This window comes from Phacochoerus africanus, chromosome 1 (assembly GCF_016906955.1).
Source record: "Phacochoerus africanus isolate WHEZ1 chromosome 1, ROS_Pafr_v1, whole genome shotgun sequence".
Classification (NCBI taxonomy): Eukaryota; Metazoa; Chordata; class Mammalia; order Artiodactyla; family Suidae; genus Phacochoerus; species Phacochoerus africanus.
This window is the reverse complement of record NC_062544.1, coordinates 119619577-119639597: the sequence shown is the minus strand read 5'-3', so window position 1 is coordinate 119639597 and position 20021 is coordinate 119619577. Positions and strand designations below refer to the sequence as shown.

General features: G+C 36.0%; 1 protein-coding gene across 1 annotated transcript in view; it reads left to right on the top strand.

The window, feature by feature from the left end:
• Positions 1-20021, top strand: part of DNAH12 (dynein axonemal heavy chain 12) — a 236067-nt gene that overhangs the window by 12239 nt on the left and 203807 nt on the right. The window contains exons 7-11 of the mRNA XM_047777497.1: positions 327-485; positions 705-900; positions 2142-2330; positions 3263-3419; positions 4297-4388. Of these exons, the coding sequence (XP_047633453.1) occupies positions 327-485; positions 705-900; positions 2142-2330; positions 3263-3419; positions 4297-4388 (793 nt within the window). The remainder of the gene's footprint in view (positions 1-326; positions 486-704; positions 901-2141; positions 2331-3262; positions 3420-4296; positions 4389-20021) is intronic.

Here is a 20021-nt window from a genome sequence, read left to right as displayed (position 1 = left end):
TCTCTTCTCCTCAGTCCTAAGGATTGAGTTTATCTCTACTTAGGGTAACTGAGCCAGGGCATAGTGGAATTTAGGGAACTCATGCCTGGGCCATTAGGCTGCCTTATCCACACATGATCTCTGGTCTCTCCTAAGATAATGCACTCTTAAGATCTTGATGTATTTTTATCACATGCATATATCCTAAGTTTCCCAGTGCTGAGCATATTTCTCTCTTCTCAATTCCCCACCTCACTTTGATACTAATTCCATGTCATAAATATTATTTCCTAAAACTTAGAATGTGTCATTTGAATTCTGTTTGACATGGTGTTTTGCTCTTCCAGAGGCCTGGATTATTCTAAGCCTTGGCATTCTAACTATCTGCAGGCAAGAAATCAAATATTAGCCAATTTGCACATTGTTCATCCAACTATGAAAATGCTACTGGACCTTGGTTATACGACATTTGCCAAAACAATTTTGATAGACTTAACTGGAATTAGGTAAAATCCCATATTTATTAATTAACATTTAAAATGTGAATGTCTTCCGCTTGAGTCTCTATATATTTGACTGTATAATTTTATAATTTTAAAAAATAATATATCTTCAGGACTTTAAACTTAAAAAATTTTTAATTTATCTTACTTGTTTCAACAATTTTGTATCATGACTAATGTCTATTGTTTGCCTTAAATCATTTTAATTTTTCTCATAAATAGAGGTAAAGGCCCAATTGATTGTGAATCAATGAAAAATGATTTATCAATACAAGCTAGAAAGGCAGAAGAGAAGATAATGAACACATGGTATCCAAAGGTTATAAGTCTCTTTACCAAGAAGGAGGCCCTAGAAGGCATTAAACCTGAGACATTGGATGCATTTTATAACTGTGTTTCTACACTTATTTCAAATCAGGTAAATAATTTTATATTTTTAAATGATAATGTTATTAAAATTACTATTTTAAGTAAATAGGATTTGTATATAGTTATAAGTAGTTATTTTTAAATGAATTAAGAAAGACATTTTAATTATAATTTTATTTAAACAAATTTAGCGGAAAAATGCTTCATTTCTGAAGCAGTCTTAATTGAGAGGTAAGCCCAGGAGTATGTGTCAATATTATGAGTGATTACTGGACTCATACTTAAAGGCTATAAACTAATTATCTATAGCTTTATTGGAGAAAGCTAACGAAAGGACTATCCTAGTAAACATATTTTTGAACTTATGAAATTCCAAGTTAATTGATTCTCATTTTGTTCTCAGTAAAATCTTGGTTTGAAATGTTATTGTCTTTAAATGACAACAGAGAATATTAATTTTATGCAATTATTTTATAGGTTTCTCAAATTTTTATTGTTGTATAAATATAATTCTTAAAAATAGTTTTGAATAAAAACTTTCCCTTTTGGTAAAGATCGTCAAAGATTCCTTGAATTTTGCCATTTTTTTAAAGGATTTTATATATACATTAAATGTGATGTAACACTATAACAAATATACATGATTCCCTTTCTACTTTTATCCAATTTCTAATAGTTGGTTCTACATAAGAAATTATTCATACTTACAGTGCACATTGCTAAATTCTATTGGCTTAACCTTCACCTAGTGGTATGCTGAAAATCTCTCTCTCCAGGAAAAATAGGCCAGATTTGTAGTGTTTGTCAACCTCCTTGTTGTAAGTATTCTCACCATGGTGATTCTTAAGCATCCAAGAGTTTAGTAACTGGCTCACAAAATTCCTGGATGTTTAACAATTGGCTCTTGTAATGGTAGGAGCTAACTCTGGTACACCACTGTCCCTATGTGTCACCTCATGACGTCCTCAGCATTAGGTTTCAGGCCTCTCCTACCCTCAGTCTTCACCATGTTGTTTGGTCTTCTGGAACTTTTTCTGTACCAGGGACAAAATTACTAAAGAATGTGGAAGACTCTGAGCTGCCATTTTAAGTCTGTTGATATTCTGTAGAAAAATTAAGGTCCTATTTATTGTTTTAGACTATATTTATTGAGAACATATTGTGCTGAATGAAGATAATTTTCACAACTAAATGGATTGGTAGAATCAATTAACTATAAACAATAGCTCACTGATTTTAAAGGTTGAATTTGTATTTTCTAAAGTAATAATAATTTATGATATCACGCAGCTGAAAGATCTCTTAAAGAGAACTGTTGAAGAATTTGTAAAACTCTTTGATGCAGAAGATCAACGAGGACTGCCAATATTTAAGATGGAACTGACGTTTGATGATGATAAAATGGAATTTTATCCTACTTTTCAAGATTTGGAAGATGTTGTTTTGAGTTTGGTTGAGCGAATAGCTGAAACTCTGCAGGTCCTTTGTCCTTATCCATTGAGTTTCTTTTTCTTTTTTTAATTTCTTTCTTTCTCTTTAGGGCCACACCCACGGCATATGAAGTTCCCAGGCTAGGGGTTGAATCAGAGCTCTAGCTGTTGGCATATGCCACAGCCACAGCAACATGGGATCCGAACCTCATCTGTGACCTATACCACAGCTCACAACAATGCAGGATCCTTAACCCACTGAGCGAGGCCAGGGATGGAAGCCACATCTTCATGGACACTAGTTGGGTTCATTAATGTTGAGTCACGACGGGACCTCCACCGAGTTTCTTTTTATGGAGCTTTTTCAAAATTTTAAATTGAGTTGAAGCTCTGTAGAATGTTTGTGTATATAAAATATTGTAACTCCTTTTATTTCCACCTCCAGGTTAAGTTGAAAGTGCTTTCTCTTTGAGAAAGTCTCCTGGCTTAGGGTGACTTTTCCCTTCTTAGAACTTTTTTTTTTGGCCACCCCCTCCTCCCTTGGCATCCGTGGGCCAGGGATCTAACCCCATACCACAGTTGTAACCAGAGCCACATCAGTGACAATGCCAGATCCTTAACCCACTGAGCCATGAGGGAACTCCTTATAGAACTTTTATTGTAGTTATAAATTAATGTTTTTGTACATGTCTCATCGTTTCTACTCATCTTTGCTTCTTAAGGACAAGTCATGTTCATTTTTTCTAGAGCTTTCTGGTATAATCACTTCAACATTATATTTCCTCAATTGTTGAATGATAGAAAACTAACCCAAATAAGGTTTTATATCAAAGTATAAGCAATTTAAAATTATTTTGCACTGTTATCTTTTCTTGAACCATTGAAATATGAAAAAAATTTTTGAAAATATAGTTAAAGATTTACATATAGATCATTTGCACAGATGTTTATTTCATTAATTTTCATTATTGTTTTTGTTAGAATGTCCAGACAGTACCCTCCTGGCTATCAGGAACTTCAACAACTGTGAATATTGACACAGAACTTCCTGAACACGTGTTACAATGGGCTCTTAATACGCTGAAGGTGGCAGTACATCGGAACTTAGAGGGTGCAAGAAAACATTATGAGACATATGGTATGTATGAAACATTATATCTTTTTTTCATAAAAGAACACTTTTATTTTTACTAGAATTTGGTCAGATATTGGGTTGTTTGGATCTTTCATGAAAGAGCAGAGAGAGCCAGAAGTGAGCCTAAGCATAGTTTTTGGCAGAGTCACAAGTCAGACCCAAGAAACTTGAATTCTGTTTTTTCAGTCCAAAGGGTGAATGTTGACTGGAACAGGATGATAAAATCAAAATGTAGAGAGGAGGAGAGATTGGAATAAGGAGAAAGTTAAATCAAGGGCAAAAGCAAGGTAATTTCTAAGAATAGTTTTGAAGAGCCTACAGCATAATAGTCTCCTCAAGCATGTTGATAATTGTTATTTGACATTCTATTAATCAAAACCTTTTATTAACTGGCTTATCTGTACCTCTAAGTTATTTTACATACCCTATTTGCTTGTTTTGTGTTTGTTTGTCTGCTTTTTTTTGGCCTTTTTAGGGCCGCACCCTCAGCATATGGAGGTTCCCAGTTTAGGGGTCTAATCGGAGCCACAGCTGCCGGCCTATGCCACAGCCACAGCAACGCCAGATCTGAGCTGTGTCTGTGACCTATACCACAGCTCACAGCAACGCTGGATCCTTAACCCACTGAGCGAGGCCAGGGATCAAACCGCAGCCTCATGGTTCCTAGTCATATTTGTTTCTGCTGTGCCACGATGGGAACTCCCCTGATTTGCTTGTTAAGTCTGGTTTATTTTATTCTGTCTATTCCTATTAATGTATGTTAATTGTCTATTATAACATTTAGTTGAATAAGCTACTCTATTCCATGATCACATTTTAAAAAGTACTTTATCATTTTAAAGGGTGTTATTAAGATTTGAATTTTATTATTAATTTTCAGTTGAAAAATACAATTGGCTCCTTGATGGGACTGCAGTTGAGCAAATAGAGAGTTTTCAGGTAGAAGATCATACTTTTGATGAATACACAGAGGTAGGTGTTAATTATGTTTTTCCTTAGTGCCTTTTGAATTTCTTTTTTAAAATTAAGATCTTTTTATTCTAGAAAAATAAATGCTTCAGTTTAATAGAATCTCTTATTCAAAACATTTTAGTAAGCTCATATATTCATCTAATAATTTATTTAGTCATTCATTTAACTCATTCATTGATTCAACAAAAATATCTTTCATCACCTTCAGACACATAGCAACATTTTGGTGATGTAAAAAGAGATAATACATAAACATTATTCTCAGTGGCTTATATTGACATGGAAACCGGGTATAGAAATAACAACTATGATATATTGAGATAAATACTAGAATGGAGACAAAGACAAAATTTTGTAGAAGCTCAGAAGAGGGAATGATTGCTTTTGTTTTGGAAAATTGGAAAATTTGTGTTTATGTACCACTTTTATAATTATTATTATTATTATTTTGTCTTTTAGGGCTGTGCCCACAGCATATGAGAGTTCCCAGGTTAGGGGTCAAATTGGAGCTGCAGCTGCTGGTCTATACAATAGCCACAGCAATGGTCGGATCTGAGCTGTGTCCTTGACTTACATTGCAGCTCATGGCAATGCTGGATCCTTAATGCACTGAGCCAAGCCAGGGATTGAACCCGCATCCATAGATACTAGTCAGGTTCATTACTGGTGAGCCATGGTGGGAACTCCTATTCTTTTTCTGTGAAATATGCCATTGATATTTTGATAGGATTGTATTGAATCTGTAGACTGCCTTGGGAAGTACAGTCATTTTAACAATATTTATTCTTCCAGTTCATGAAATCAGTATAATTTTCCATTTGTTTGTGTCCTATTCAATATCTTTCATTAATATCTAATTGTTTTCAGGGTACAGATCTTTTATTTCCTTGATTATATTTATTCCTAGGTATTTTATTCTTTTTGACGCAATTATAAGTGGAATTGTTTTCTTAACTTCACTTTATGATAGTTCATTTTTAGCATATGGAAATAGAGCAGGTTTCTGTGTATTAATTTCGCATCTTGCAACTTTCCTGAATTTATTTATTTTTACAGTTTTTTTGGTGGTGTTGTTAGGATTTTCTATATGTAGTATTATGTCATCTGCAAACAGTGACAGTGGTACTTCTTTTCAATTTGGATGCCATTTAGTTCTTTTTATTATCTGTTGGCTGTGGCTAAGAATTCTAATACTATGTTGAATAAAAATGGTGAAAGTTCCCAGGCCAGAGATCAACCTGTGCCACAGTGGTGACCTGAGCCACACCAGTGTCAACAACCAGATCCTTAACCCACTGAGCCACCAGGGAACTCCACTTGCCTTGTTTCTGATCTTAGAGGAAATGCTTTCAGCTTTTCACCATTGAGTATGATGTTGGCTGTGTGATATAGCCTTTGTTATGTTGAAGTATTTTTCCTCTATACACTTTTTATTGGGAGCTTTTATCATAAATGGATGTCGAATTGTGCCAAAAGCTTTTTCTGCACCTATTGAGACGATCATTTGGTTTTTATTCTTCATTTTGTTAATATGGTGATATGGTGTTATCATATTGACTGATTTGGACTATTACATCATCCTGCATCCCTGGAATAAATCCCACTTGATTATGATGTATGATCCTTTAAAATGTTGAATTCATTTTGCTAGTATTTTGTTGAGGATTTTTTCATATCTATTCATCAGTGATATTTACCAATAAATTTTTTTTTTTGCTGTTTTCTTTGGTTTTGGTACTAGGGTGATGCTGGTCTCATGTAGTAAGTTTGGAAGCTTTCCTTCCTATAATTTTTTTTAAGTCAGTGAACTTCATTATATTCATCATAACATAATTTTAGAACATTTCCATCTGAAACCCCAGTCCATCCCTCTCCCACAACCTGGCCCCTTTGGTAACTCTAAGTTTTTTTAAAGTCTCTAAGTCTGTTTCTGTTCTGCAAATAAGTTCATTTGTATCTTTTATAAAACTTTTTATTATTATTTTTCTTTGTAAGGCCCCACCTGTGGCATATGGAAGTTCCCAAGCTAGGGATTGAATTGGAGCTGCAGCTGCTGGCCTACACCACAGCCACAGCAAAGTGGGATCGGAGCAATGTCTGCAACTTACACCACAGGTAACAGCAATGCTGGATTCTTAACCTGCTGAGCAAGGCCAGAATTGAACCTGCATCCTCATGGGTACTAGTCATGCTCTTATCCCACTAAGCCACGATGGTAACTCCTGTATCCTTTTTTTAGATTCCACATATAAGTGATATCATGTCATGTTTGTCTCTCACTAACTTCATTTAGTATGAAAATCTCTGGGTCCATAAATGTTGCTGCAGATGCCATTATTTCATTCTTTTTTATGGTTGAGTAATATTCCATTGTATATATGTACCACATCTTCTTTATCCACTCCTCTGTTGATGGACATTTAGGTTGCTTCCATGCCTTGGCTATTGTATATAGTGCTGCAGTGAATGTTGGGATACATGAGTCTTTTCAAATCATGGTTTTCTCTGGATAGATGCCCAGGAGTGGGATTTTTGGATCATATGGTAATTCTATTTTTAGTTTTTTGTGAGCCTCTGTACTGTTTTCCATAGTGGTTGCACCAATTTAAATTTCCACCAACAGTATAAGGGGGTTCTCTTTTCTCCACAACTTCTCCAGAATTTATTGTTTGTAGACTTTTTGATGATGGCCATTCTGGCTGGTGTGAGGTACCACATTGCTGTTTTTATTTGCATTTCTTTAATAATTAGTGATGTTGAGCATCTTTTCATGTGTTTTTTGGCCATCTGTTTGTCTTTGGAGAAATATCTGTTTAGATCTTCTGCCTATTTTTTTAATTTTTTTTTATATTGAGCTACGGGGGGCATTTATATATTTTGGAGATCAATCCCTTGGCAGTTGCTTCATCTGAAAATATTTTCTCCCATTCTATGGGTTGTCTTTTCATTTTGTTTAGGATTTGCTTTGCTGTGCAAATACTTTTACATTTAATTAGGTCCCATTTATTTATTACTGCTTTTATTGTCATTGCTCTAGGAGGTGGATCTGAGAAGATATTTCTGTTGTTTATGTCAGAGAGTCTTCTGCCTATGTTTTCCTCTAAGAGTTTTATAGTGTCCATTCTTATATTTAGGTCTTTAATCCATTTTGAGTTTATTTTTGTGTATGGTGTTATGGAGTGTTCTAATTTTTACATGTATCTGTCCAGGTTTCCCAGCACCACTTATTTAAGGGACTGTCTTTACTCCCTTGTATGTTCTTGTCTCCTTTGTCATAGATAAGTTGGCTGTAGGTGTGTGGGTTTATTTCTAGGCTTTCTATCCAGTTCCATTGATCTATATTTCTGTTTTTGTGCAAGTACCATACTTTTTTGATGACTATAGCTTTGTAGGGAGTCTGATTCCTTCAGCTCCATTTTTCTTTCTCAGGATGGCTTTGGCTATTCAGGGTCTTTTGTGTTTCCAGACAAATTTTAAAATCTTTTGTTCTAGTTCTATGAAAAATGCCATTGGTAATTTGATAGAGGTTGCATTGAGTCTGTAGATTGCCTTGGGTAGTGGCATTTTTGACAATATTGATTCTTCCAATCCAAGAGCATGGCATATCTTTCCGTCTGTTTGTGTCATCTTTGATTTCTTTCTTCAGGGTCTTACAGTTTTGAGAGTACAGGTCTTTTGCCTCCTTAGGTAGGTTTATTCCTAGGTTTTTTTTTTTTTTTTGTCTTTTTGTCTTTTTTTTCTTGAGCTGCTCCTGTGACATATGGAGGTTCCCAGGCTTGGGGTCTAATCAGAGCTGTCATCACCGACCTATGCCAGAGCCACAGCAATGCGGGATCCGAGCCACGTCTGTGACCCACACCATAGCTCACAGAAACGCCAGATCCTTAACCCACTGAGAGAAGCCAGGGAACGAACCCACAACCTCATGGTTCTTAGATTCGTTAACCACTGAGCCACGACAGGAACTCCTTTTTTTTTTTTTTTTTTGATGTGATGGTAAATGGGATTGTTTCCCTAATTTCTCTTTCTGATCTTTCATTGTTAGTATATAGAAATGCAGTTGATTTCTGCATATTAATTTTATATCCTGCAACTTAACCATTTTCATTGATGAGCTCTAACAGTTTTCTAGGAGAACTTCTTCCAGGAAGTTCTAGGTATAGTATCATGTTGTCTGCAAACAGCAATAGTTTCACTTCTTCCTTTCCAACTTGGATTCCTTTTATTTCTTTTTCTTCTCTGATTGGCAAGGCTAGGATTTCCAAAACTATGTTGAATAGTGTAGCAAGAGCAGACATCTCCTTGTCTTGTTCCTGATCTTAGTGGGAATTCTTTTAGCTTTTCACTGTTGAGAATGATGTTAACTGTGGGTTTGCCATATATGGCCTTTATTATGTTGAGGTAGATTCTGTCTATGCCCACTTTCTGGAGGCTTTTTATCAAAAATAGGTGTTGGGTTTTGTCAAAAGCTTTTTCTGCACCTGTTGAGAGGATAGTATGGTTTTTATTCTTCAGTTTGTTAATGTGGTGTATCACATTGACTGATTTTTGGATATTGAAAAATCATTTTTGGATATTGAAATCATTTTTTGGATTTTGAATCATTTTTTTGGATATTGAAAAATCTACTGCATTTCTATATACTAACAATTTATCCCTGGGATAAATCCCACTTGATCATGGTGTACAGTCCTCTTAATGTATTTTTGGATTTGGTTTGCTAGTATTTTATTGAAGATTTTTGCATCTATGTTCATCAGTGCTATTGGCCTGTAAATTTTTTTTGTGCTATCTTTGATTTTGGTAACAGACTGATGGTGGCCTCATAGAGTGAGTTTGGGAATGTTCTTTCCTCTGCAGTTTTTTGGAATAGTTTCAGAAGGATAGGTGTCTTAAATTTTTGATAGGGTTTGCCTGTGAAGCCGTCCGGTCCTGGACTTTTATTCGTTGGAATTTTTAAAATCACAGTTTCAATTTCATTACTTGTGATTTGTCCATTCATCTTTTCTATTTCTTCTTGGTTTCGTCTTGGAAGATTGTACCTTTCTAAGAATTTGTCCATTTCTTTGAGGTTGTCCATTTTATTGGCACATAGTTGCTTGTGGTAGTCTGTTATGATTCTTTGTATTTCTGTGATGCCCATTGTAACTTCTCCTTTTTCATTTCTAATTTTATTTATTTATTTAATGATTTTAATTTTTTCTTTTATAGTGGGTTTACAGTATTCTGTTAATTTTCTACTGTACAGCAAAGCGACCCAGTCACACATACATATATAAATTCTTTTTCTCACATTATCCTCCATTATGCTCCATCACAAGTGACTGGATATAGTTCCCAGTGCTATACAGCAGGACCTCATTGCTTATCCATTCCAAAGGCAATAGTTTGCATCTATTAACCCAGTACACCCCACTTCCTCCCTCTCCCCCTTGGCAACCACAAGTCTGTTCTCCATGTCCATGATTTTCTTTTCTGTGGAAAGGTTTATTTGTGCTATATATTAGATTCCAGATATAAGTGGTATAATATGGTATTTGTCTTTGTCTTTCTGACTTACTTCACTTATTATTAGAGTCTCTATTCCATCCATGTTGCTGCAAATGGTATTATTTTGTTCTTTTTTATGGCCGAGTAGTATTCCATTGTGTATGTATACCACATCCTCTTAATCCGTTCCTGGACATTTAAGTTGTTTCCATGTCTTGGCTATTGTGAATAGTGCTGCAGTGAACATGAGAATGCATGTGTCTTTTTCAAGGAAAGTTTTGTTTGGATGTATGTCCAAGAGTGGGATTGCTGGGTTGTATGGTAGTTCTATATTTAGTTTTCTGAGGTACCTCCATACTATTTCCCATAGTGGTTGTACCAATTTATTCATTTCTAATTTTATTGATTTGAATCCTCTCTCTTTTTTACTTGACGAGTCTAGCTAAGGGTTTATCAATTTTGTTGATCTTTTCAAAGAACCAGCTTTTAATTTCATTGATCTTTTCTATGGTTTTCTTTATTTCCGTTTCATTCATATGATTTCTTTCCTTCTGCTAACTTTGGGTTTTGTTTGTTGTTCTTTCTCTAGTTGCTGTAGGTGTAAAGTTAAGTTTTTTATTTGAGATTTTTCCTTGTCTCCTGAGGTAGGCTTGGATTGCTATAAACTTCCCCCTTAGAGCTGTTTTGCAGCATTGCATAGGTTTTGAATTGTTATGTTTTTGTTGTCATTATCTGTTAGGTATTTTTAAATTTCCTCTTTGATTTCTTCAGTGATCCATGGTTATTTAGCAACATGTTGTTTAATCTCCACTTGTTTGTGTATTTTGCCGGTTTTTGTTGTTGTTGATTTCTAATCTTATAGTGTTGTGATCAGGAAAGATGCTAGATATGATTTCAACTTTCTTAAATTTACTGAGGCTTGACTTGTAGCCAGTATGTGATCTATACTAGAGAATGTTCCATGTGCACTTGAGAAGTATGTATATTCTACTGCTTTTGTATGGAATATTCTATAAATATTTATTAAGTCCATCTGGTCTAATGTAACATTTAAAGCCTGTGTTTCCTTGTTGATCTTCTGTCTCAATGATCTGTCCATTATTGTACATGGGGTATATAAGTCCTCCACTATTACTGTGTTATTGTTGATTTCTCCTATTAAGGCTGTTAGCAGTTGCCTTATATATTGAGGTGCTCCTATGTTGGGTGCATATATATTTATAACTGTTATATCTTCTTCTTGGATTGATCCTTTGGTCATTATGTAAGGTCCTTCTTTGTCTCTTGTAACATTCTTTATTGTAAAGGTTTATTTTGTCTCATATGAGTATTGCTATTCCAGGTTTCTTTTGATTTCTATTTACATGAAATACTTTCTTCTATCCTCTCATTTTGAGTTTGTATGTGTCCCTAGAACTGAAGTGGGTCTCTTGAAGATAGCACATATATGGGTCTTGTTTTTGTATCCATTCAGCCAGTCTCTGTCTTTTGGTTGGAGCATTTAGTCCATTTACATTTAAGGTAATTATTGATATATATGTTCATATTGACAATTTGTTAATTATTTTGGATTTGTTTTTATTGGTGGACTTTTTTCTTCCCTTCTTCTCTTGTGGTTTGATAACTATCTTTAGTGTTGTGTTTGGATTGCTTTTTCTTATTCACATGTATATTTATTGTTGATTTTCACTTTGCTTTTACCATGAGGTTTTGATATAGAAATCTATATATATACAAGATTGTTTTAAGTTGCTGGTCTCTTAATTGCAAGTACATCTCCAGTGTCCTGCATTTATACCTTCCTCTTCTCAGTATTTCTCATTTTGGTAGCATATTTTTGCATGGATGATTTCCTACCTTTACTACATGTTTGCCTTTACTGGTGAGCCCTGTCATTTGCAATATTTTTGTTTCTAGTCGTGGCCTTTTCTTTTCCACCTAGAGAGGTTCTTTTGGTATTTGTTGTAAAGCTGGTTTAGTGGTGCTGAATTCTCTTAGCTTTTGCATATCTGTAAAGCTTTTGATTTCTCCTTCAAATCTGAATGAGAGCCTTGCTGGGTAGAGTAATCTTGTTTGGAGGTTTTTTCCTTTCATCACTTTTAAGTATATCGTGCCTGCAGAGTTTCTGCTAAAAAAAATCAGCTGATAATCTTATCACAGTTCCCTTGTATATTATTTGTTTCTTTTCCCTAGATGCTTTCAATATTTCCTCTTTGTCTTTAATTTTGGTCAGTTTGATCAATATTGGGTTTATCTTATATGGTATTAGTTGTGCTTCCTGGATTTGAGTGATTGATTCTTTTTCCATGTTAGGGAAGTTTTTGGTAATTATCTCTTCAAATATTTCCTCTGACCCTTTCTCTTTTTCTTCTCCTTCTGGTACCCCTAATGTGGATGTTGGTGTGTTTAAAATTGTCCCAGAGTTCTCGTAGACTATCCTTATTTCTTTTCACTTTTTTATTCTGTTCTGCATCAATCATTTCCATCAGTCTGTCTTCCACTTTGCCTATTCATTCTTCTACCTCGTGTATCCTGCTGTTGGTTCCTTCTAGAGAGTATTTTATTTCAGTTATAGTATTTTCCATCTCTACTTGCTTAATCTTTAAATATTAAATTTCTTTGTGCAGTGTTTCTTGTAATTTATCGACCTTTACCTCCAGTTTATTTCTAAGATCTTGAATTGTCTTTACTGTCATTAGTCTGAAGTTTTTTTCATGGAGGTTGCTAATCTCCAGATCACTTAGCTGATTTTCTGTTTCTTTTCTTTTCTTTTTTTCTTATTCCTTCGTCTGGGTCACATGTCTCTGCCTTTTCATTTTATATAGATTTTTTTTTCCTTTTTGCAGGCAATAGGGTTGTAGCCTCTCTTGTTCTGGTGTCTTCCCCCTTGTGGCTGGAGCTGGTACAGGAGCTTGGTTCAGGTTTCCTGATGGTGGGACTGGTGCCTGCTCATTGGTAGGTGGAGTTAATTCTTATTCCTCTTGTGGGTGGGGCTTTGTCTCTGAGTGTGATTAGAGGCCACTGTGTGCCTGGGAGGACTTGGGCAGCCTGTCCGCTAATGGGTGGAGCTGTGTTCCCACCTTCTTTGTTGTTTGTCCTGGGGCTTCTCAGCCCCCATGGATGGGGCCAGATTTTTCCAAAATGGCCACCTCCAGGGGAGTTCATGCTGATGATTATTCTCAAGACCTCTGCCTCCAATGTCCTTTCCCTATAACAAGAAACAGATGTCCCCTGTTTTCCCAGAAGAATTTCAAAGATCAGCAGGTAGATCTGAGCCAGATTCTTACAGAGTCTCTGCTTGGCCCTGGGACACAGTGCACATGAAAGCCTGTGTGTGTCCTCCTAGAGTGGAGTTTCTGTTTCCCACAGACCTTTGTTGCTCCTATGCACAAGCCCTACTGGCCTTCAGTGGCAAATGCTCTGGGGGCTCTTCCTCCCAATGCCAAACTCCCAGGCATAGGAACCTGACATGGGCCTTGGAACTCTCACTCCTGTGGAAGAGTCTCTGCAATGGTTATTTTCCAGTCTGTGGGTTCTCCACCCAGTGGGTATGGGGTTGCTTATATTGCAAAAGTGCTCTGCCTACCATCTCGATGTGGCTTCTTCTTTGTCTTTGGGTATAGGATATCTTTTTTGGTAGTTTCCAGTCTGTTTTGTTGATGGTTGTTCAGCAGTTGATTGTGATTTTGGTGTTTTCCTAAAATTTTTTGAAATAGTTTGAGTATAGGTGTTAACCCTTCTTAAGTGTTCTGTAGAATTTGCCTATGAATCCGTCTGGTCCTGGGTTTTTTTTCCCCTTGGAGTTTCTAAATTATTGATTCAATTACTTTACTGGCAATTTGTCTATTCAATTTTTTTTTGGCTTTTTAGGGCCACACCCACAGCACATGGTGGTTCCCAGGCTAGGGATCAAATTGGAGCTGCAGCTGCTGGCCTACACCACAGCCACAGCAATGCCAGATCCTTAACCCATTGAGTGAGGCCAGGGATTGAACCTCAGTCCTCATGGATAAACTCGGGTTCATAATAACTGAGCCATAATAACTTAACCCATTGAGTGAGGCCAGGGATTGAACCTCAGTCCTCATGGATAAACTTGGGTTCATAATAGCTGAGCCTGTGTATCTTTTTATTTTTATTTTATTTTTATTAATTTAAAAAATTATTTAAATTTTTTTTTTTGTCTTTTTCAGGGCCTTACCCATGGTATATGGAGGTTCCCAGGCTAGGGGTCCAATCGGAGCTGTAGCCGCCGGCCTACGCCACAGCCACAGCAACGCCAGATCTGAGCCGCGTCTGTGACCTACACCACAGCTCACAGCAATGCTGGATCCTTAACCCACTGAGTAAGGCCAGGGTTCGAACCCACAACCTCATGGTTACTAGTTGGGTTTGTTAACCACTGAGCCATGATGGGAACTCCCGTGTGTATCTTTTTAAAAGTAAAGTATCTAATAATTTTTACATTTTAAATTGGGCTTTTGTATTCCTATTGTTCAGTTGTAACAGATTTACTTATTGGGTTATATAAAATAATAAATAAATAATTTTTATTATAAATTCTTATGATTGAATTTTAAGTAGTTTTTATATGTTTTGGATAAAAGTCTTTCATCTGAAATATATTTTACAGGTATTTTTTCCTAGTCTATCCCTCGACTTTTCTTTGTTCTTTTTTTTAGTTTTTAAATCAATTACCTATTATACATAATTTTTTCATATGGTGCAAAATATGGGTGGGTCATGGTTCAAATTTTTCCATGTGAGTGTCAAGTTATACCACTGTCATTTATTGAAAATACTGTCTTTTCCCTATTAAATTATCTTGTCATCTTTATTGAAATTCAATTGACTTTATATTATTTATGGATTTATTTCTAGATATTCTATTTTTTTCCATTGATTTATAGATCTGTTCTTATACCAATACCACAGTCTTGATTTCTGTAGTTTTATGGTAAGTTTTGAAATTAAGAATTATAAGTTCTCACTTCATTCTTCTTCTTCAAAATTATTTTGACTACTCTACATGTCTGTATTTCCACGTATATTATAAAATTAATTTCTATAACGAAGGGATTTTGATTAGGATTACACTGACTTTATTGATCAATTTTGGAAGAACTGTCATCTTAAAAATTGAAAATTAAATCTTTCATTCCATGACCATAGTATTATTTCATTTTATTTATGTTTTCTTAAATTTCTTACAGCAAAGTTTTGTGATTTTTGTTGTACAGGTCTTGCAAATACTCTCCTAAATTGTTGCTGGTTTTCTTGATTTTCTCATAAATGTTATTGTTTAGCAAGGGGAATTTTAATTTTCATTGCTAATATATAAATATAATGAATTATTGTATACTCATCCCATATCTTTAGACACAGTTAAATGCAGTTAATAGTCCTAATAATTTTTTAAAGAATATATCACACACACACACACACACACACACACACACACCTCTACCTCATATAGCCTGTAAGTAAAGATAGTTTACTTCCTCATTTCCTATCTGGATGTCTTTTTTCTTGCCTTATTTCACTGGGTGGGATTGTCCGTACAGCACTGAATAGCAGCAGTGAGAGAAGACATCTTGGCTTGTTTATGATGCTATGGGAAACGCATTCCTATGTTCACTATTTAATAAGTGTAGTTTTTTGGGGTAGATGCCCTTATCAGATTGAAGAAATCCCGTTATATTCCAGGTTTTCTAAGAGTTTTTATTATAGAATGGTGCTGAATTTGGGTATACACCTTTTCTGCAAATATTGAGTTGATCATATGATTTTCCTCTTTTTTCCTGTCAATATTTTGAATTACATCTATAGATGTTCAAATGTGAAACCAACATTGCTTTCCTAGGATAATCCCAAAATTCCCCCCCCCCCAAATTAGTGGCTGAAAATAACAAACTTTGTTATCTCACTCTCTTTTGGGTCAGGAATCTAGCCTTAGTTTAGCTGGGTGTTTCTGGCTCAAAGTCTGTCAATTCAAATAGCCCCTTACCTGGGCCCTCTGCTTCCAGGCTCTCTCACCTCCAGACTTCTTCTCCACCCTGAAGTTTTAGTCAAGTTGTTAGCTGCACTGTGGTCTCATATAAAGACTCAACGGGGAAGAAGCATGCTTCCAAGTTAATTCAAGTTGTCATTGACAAGATTCAGTTTCCCACAGGCTTTTGAAGTTCTGTTTTTGGATGTATACATATTTAGGACTGCTATGTTTTCTTTTTTTTTTTGTCTTTTTGCCATTTCTTGGGCCGCTCCTGTGGCACATGGAGGTTCCCAGGCTAGGGGTCCAATCGGAGCTGTAGCTGCCAGCCTACGCCAGAGCCACAGCAACGTGGGATCCGAGCCACGTCTGCGACCTACACCACAGCTCATGGCAACACCGGATCATCAACCCACTGAGCAAGGGCAGGGATCGAACCCGCAACCTCATGGTTCCTAGTCGGATTCGTTAACCACTGCGCCACAACGGGAACTCCTGCTATGTTTTCTTGAATAACATCTTTTGTCATTATAAAATGCCTCTTTTATCCCAGGTAGTATTCCTTATTCTGGTCTTTTACTCAAGCTTTAATTTAATTAGCTTTCATTTTATTAGCACCATGCTGTAATCAACTGAGCTAACCAGCCACTCTAGCTTTCATTTTAATAAGCAGCTTTATTTTTAATTTTTAATTTAATTTAATTTAAATTTTTGCTTTTTAGGCCACACGTTTGGCATATAGAGGTTCCCAGGCTATGGGTCAAATTGGAGCTACAGCTGCTGGCCTACACCACAGTCACAGCAATGCAGAATCTGAGTAGAGTCTGTGACCTTCACCATAGTTCATGGCAACACTGGATCATTAACCCACTGAGGGAAGCAAAGGATTGAACCTGCATCCTCATGGGTACTGGTCAGGTTTGTTACCACTAAGCCACAGTGGGAACTCCCTATTTTTTATTTTTTAAATTTTATTTTATTTTATTGCAGTATAGTTGATTTATAATGTTGCATTAATTTCTACTGTGCAGCAAAGTGATTCAGATAGATAGATAGATCTTCTATTTCTTTTCCATTATGGTTTTGTCACAGGATATTGAATATAGTTCCCTATTTTATTCAGTAGGACTTTGTTGTTTATCCATTTTATATATAATAGTTTGCATCTGCTAATCCCAAACTCCTAATCCATCCCTGCCCCAACCCCATTCCCCTAGGCAACCACAAGTCTGTTCTCTATGTCTGTGAGTCTTTCTGTTTTGTAGATATGTTGATTTGTGTTGTATTTTTAAAAATTATTTTTCTGCTTTTGATTGTGGAAATTCTCAGGCCAAGAACTGAACCTGTGCTATATCAGCAACCTGAACCACAGCAGTGTGTTGTATTTTAGATTTCAAATATAAGTGACATCATACGGTATTTGCCTTTCTCTTTATGACTTACTTCACTTACTATGATAATCTCTAAGTCCATCCATATTGCTACAAATGGCATTATTTCCTTCTTTTTTATGGCTGAGTAGTTTTCCATTGTATATATGTACCACATCTTTATCCATTTATCTGTTGAAGGACGTTTAGATTGCTTCAATGTTCTAGCTATTGTGAATAGCACTGCTATAGAACATTGGGGTGCATGTATCTTTTTGGATTATTGTTTTGTCTGGATATATGCCCAGGAGTGAGATAAAAAGCAGCTTTATTGAAATGTAATTCACATACCATACAATTCATCCATTTAAGGTACAATCCAGTATTTAAAAATGTATCTGTAGAGTTATGCAGGTATCATCACACTCTGATTTTAAAAATATTTCACTCCCATTCAAGTTCCCATCATGGCTCAGTGTAATCCCAACTAGTATCCATGAGGATGTGGGTTTGATCCCTGGCCTTGCTCAGTGGCTTAAAGGATCCAGTGTTGCTGTGAACTATGGTGTAGGTTGCAGATGCAGCTCTGATCCTGCATTGCAGTGGCTGTGGCATAGGCTGGCAGCTACAGTATATATATATATATATGTTATAGTTCATAATTTATATATATATGTTATAGTTCATAATTCTTCCTTCCTACTTGGCTTAATTTAAAAAAGTTATAAGAAACAGACTCACAGACTTTGAGAAACTTATGGTTACCAAAGGAGACAGGTTGGGTGGGGGTTTGGGATGGAAATGTTCTAAAATTAGGTTGTGATGATGGTTGTACAACTATAAATAAAATAAAATTCATTTAATTTAAAAATTGTAGAATCTGAGTATTAAGAATTTGTATACATTCCAATATCTTGGAACTTTGGTAATGGCAGAGCATAGTGTTTCTTTCTTTATGGATTATTTTCACCAAAACCAAAAAATTTCTTTTTTTTCCTGTTTTATTTTTAAAATTTGTATAGTTGATTTACAGTATTGTGTCAATTTCTGGTGTACAGCAAAGTGACTTAATCATACACATACTTATATTCCCTTTCTTACATTATCTTCCATCATGGTCAGTCTCAAGTGACTGAATAAAGGTCCCTGTGCTATACAATAGGACCTCATTGCTTATCCATTCTAAATGTAAATGTAATACTTATTTTCTTTTTATGGCGACACCCACATCATATGGAGGTTTCCAGGCTCGGGGTCAAATTGGAACTGCTACTGCTGGCCTATGCCACAGCCACAGCAACTCGAGATCTGAGCCACATCTACACCCTACTCTGCAGCTTGCAGCAATGCCGGATCTTTAACCCACTGAGCGAGGCCAAGGATCGAACCTGCATCCTTACAGACTAAATGTAATAGTTTGCATCTACCAACCCCAAACTCCCATCCATCCCACTCCTGCCCTTTCCCCTTGACAGCAGATCTGTTCTCCATGTCTGTAAGTCTGTTTCTGTTCTGTAGATAGGTTCATTTGTGTTGCATTTTAGACTCCACATATACATGATATCGTATGGTATTTGTCATTCTCTTTCTTTTTTTTCTTTTTCTTTTTTTTTTTTTTGTCTTTTTGCTATTTCTTTGGGCCGCTCCCGCAGCATATGGAGGTTCCCAGGCTAGGGGTCGAATCGGAGCTGTAGCCACCGGCCTACGCCAGAGCCACAGCAACGCGGGATCCGAGCCGCGTCTGCAACCTACACCATAGCTCATGGCAACGCCGGATCGTTAACCCACTGAGCAAGGGCAGGGACCGAACCCGCAACCTCATGGTTCCTAGTCGGATTCGTTAACCACTGCGCCACGACGGGAACTCCTGTCATTCTCTTTCTGACTTCACTTAGTATGCAAATCTCTAGTTGCATTTGTGTTGCTGCAAATGGCATTATTTCCTTCTTTGTTATGGCTGAGTAGTTTTCCATTGTATATATGTATCACAGCTTCTTAATCTATTCATCTGTTGATGGTCATTTAGGTTGTTTCCATGTCTTGGCTATTGCGAATAGTGCTGCTATGAACATATGAGTGCATGTCTTTTTCATTTGTACTTTTGTCTGGATATATACCCAGGAGTGAGATCGCTGAATCATATGGTAGTTCTATATTTAGTTTTCTGAGGAACATTAATACTGTGTTCCACAGTGGTTGTACCAATTTACATTCCCACTACCAGTGTAGGAGAGTTCCCTTTTCTCCAGCATTTGTTATTTGTAGACTTAATGATGGCCATTCTGACTGGTGTGAGGTGGTACCTCATTGTAGTTTTGATGTGCATTTCTCTAATAATTAGTGATGCTGAGAATTTTTCATGTGCCTGCTGGCCATCCCTGTGTCTTCTTTGGAGAAATGTGTATTTAGGTATTTTGCCCATTTTTTGGTTGGGTTGTTTTTTTGTTGCTGAGTTGTATGAGTTGTTTGTATATTTTGGAAATTAAGCCCTTGTCAACTGCAATATTTACAACTATCTTCTGCCATTCTGTAGGTTGTCTTTTTTTTTTATAGTTTACTTTGCTGTGTGTAAGTTTGATTAGGTTCCATTTGTTTATTTTTGTTTTTATTCAAAAAATTTCTTATATTTATTTTTCTGAAGATTGAATTAGAATTTTCAGTGAGGTATCAGTAATGGCACAAGCAAGACTAGTCAGCTACACAAATTGTCACATGGTATAGAATTGTTTATATATATATATATATTTATTTATTTTTGCCTTTTCTAGGGCTGCTCCCTCGGCA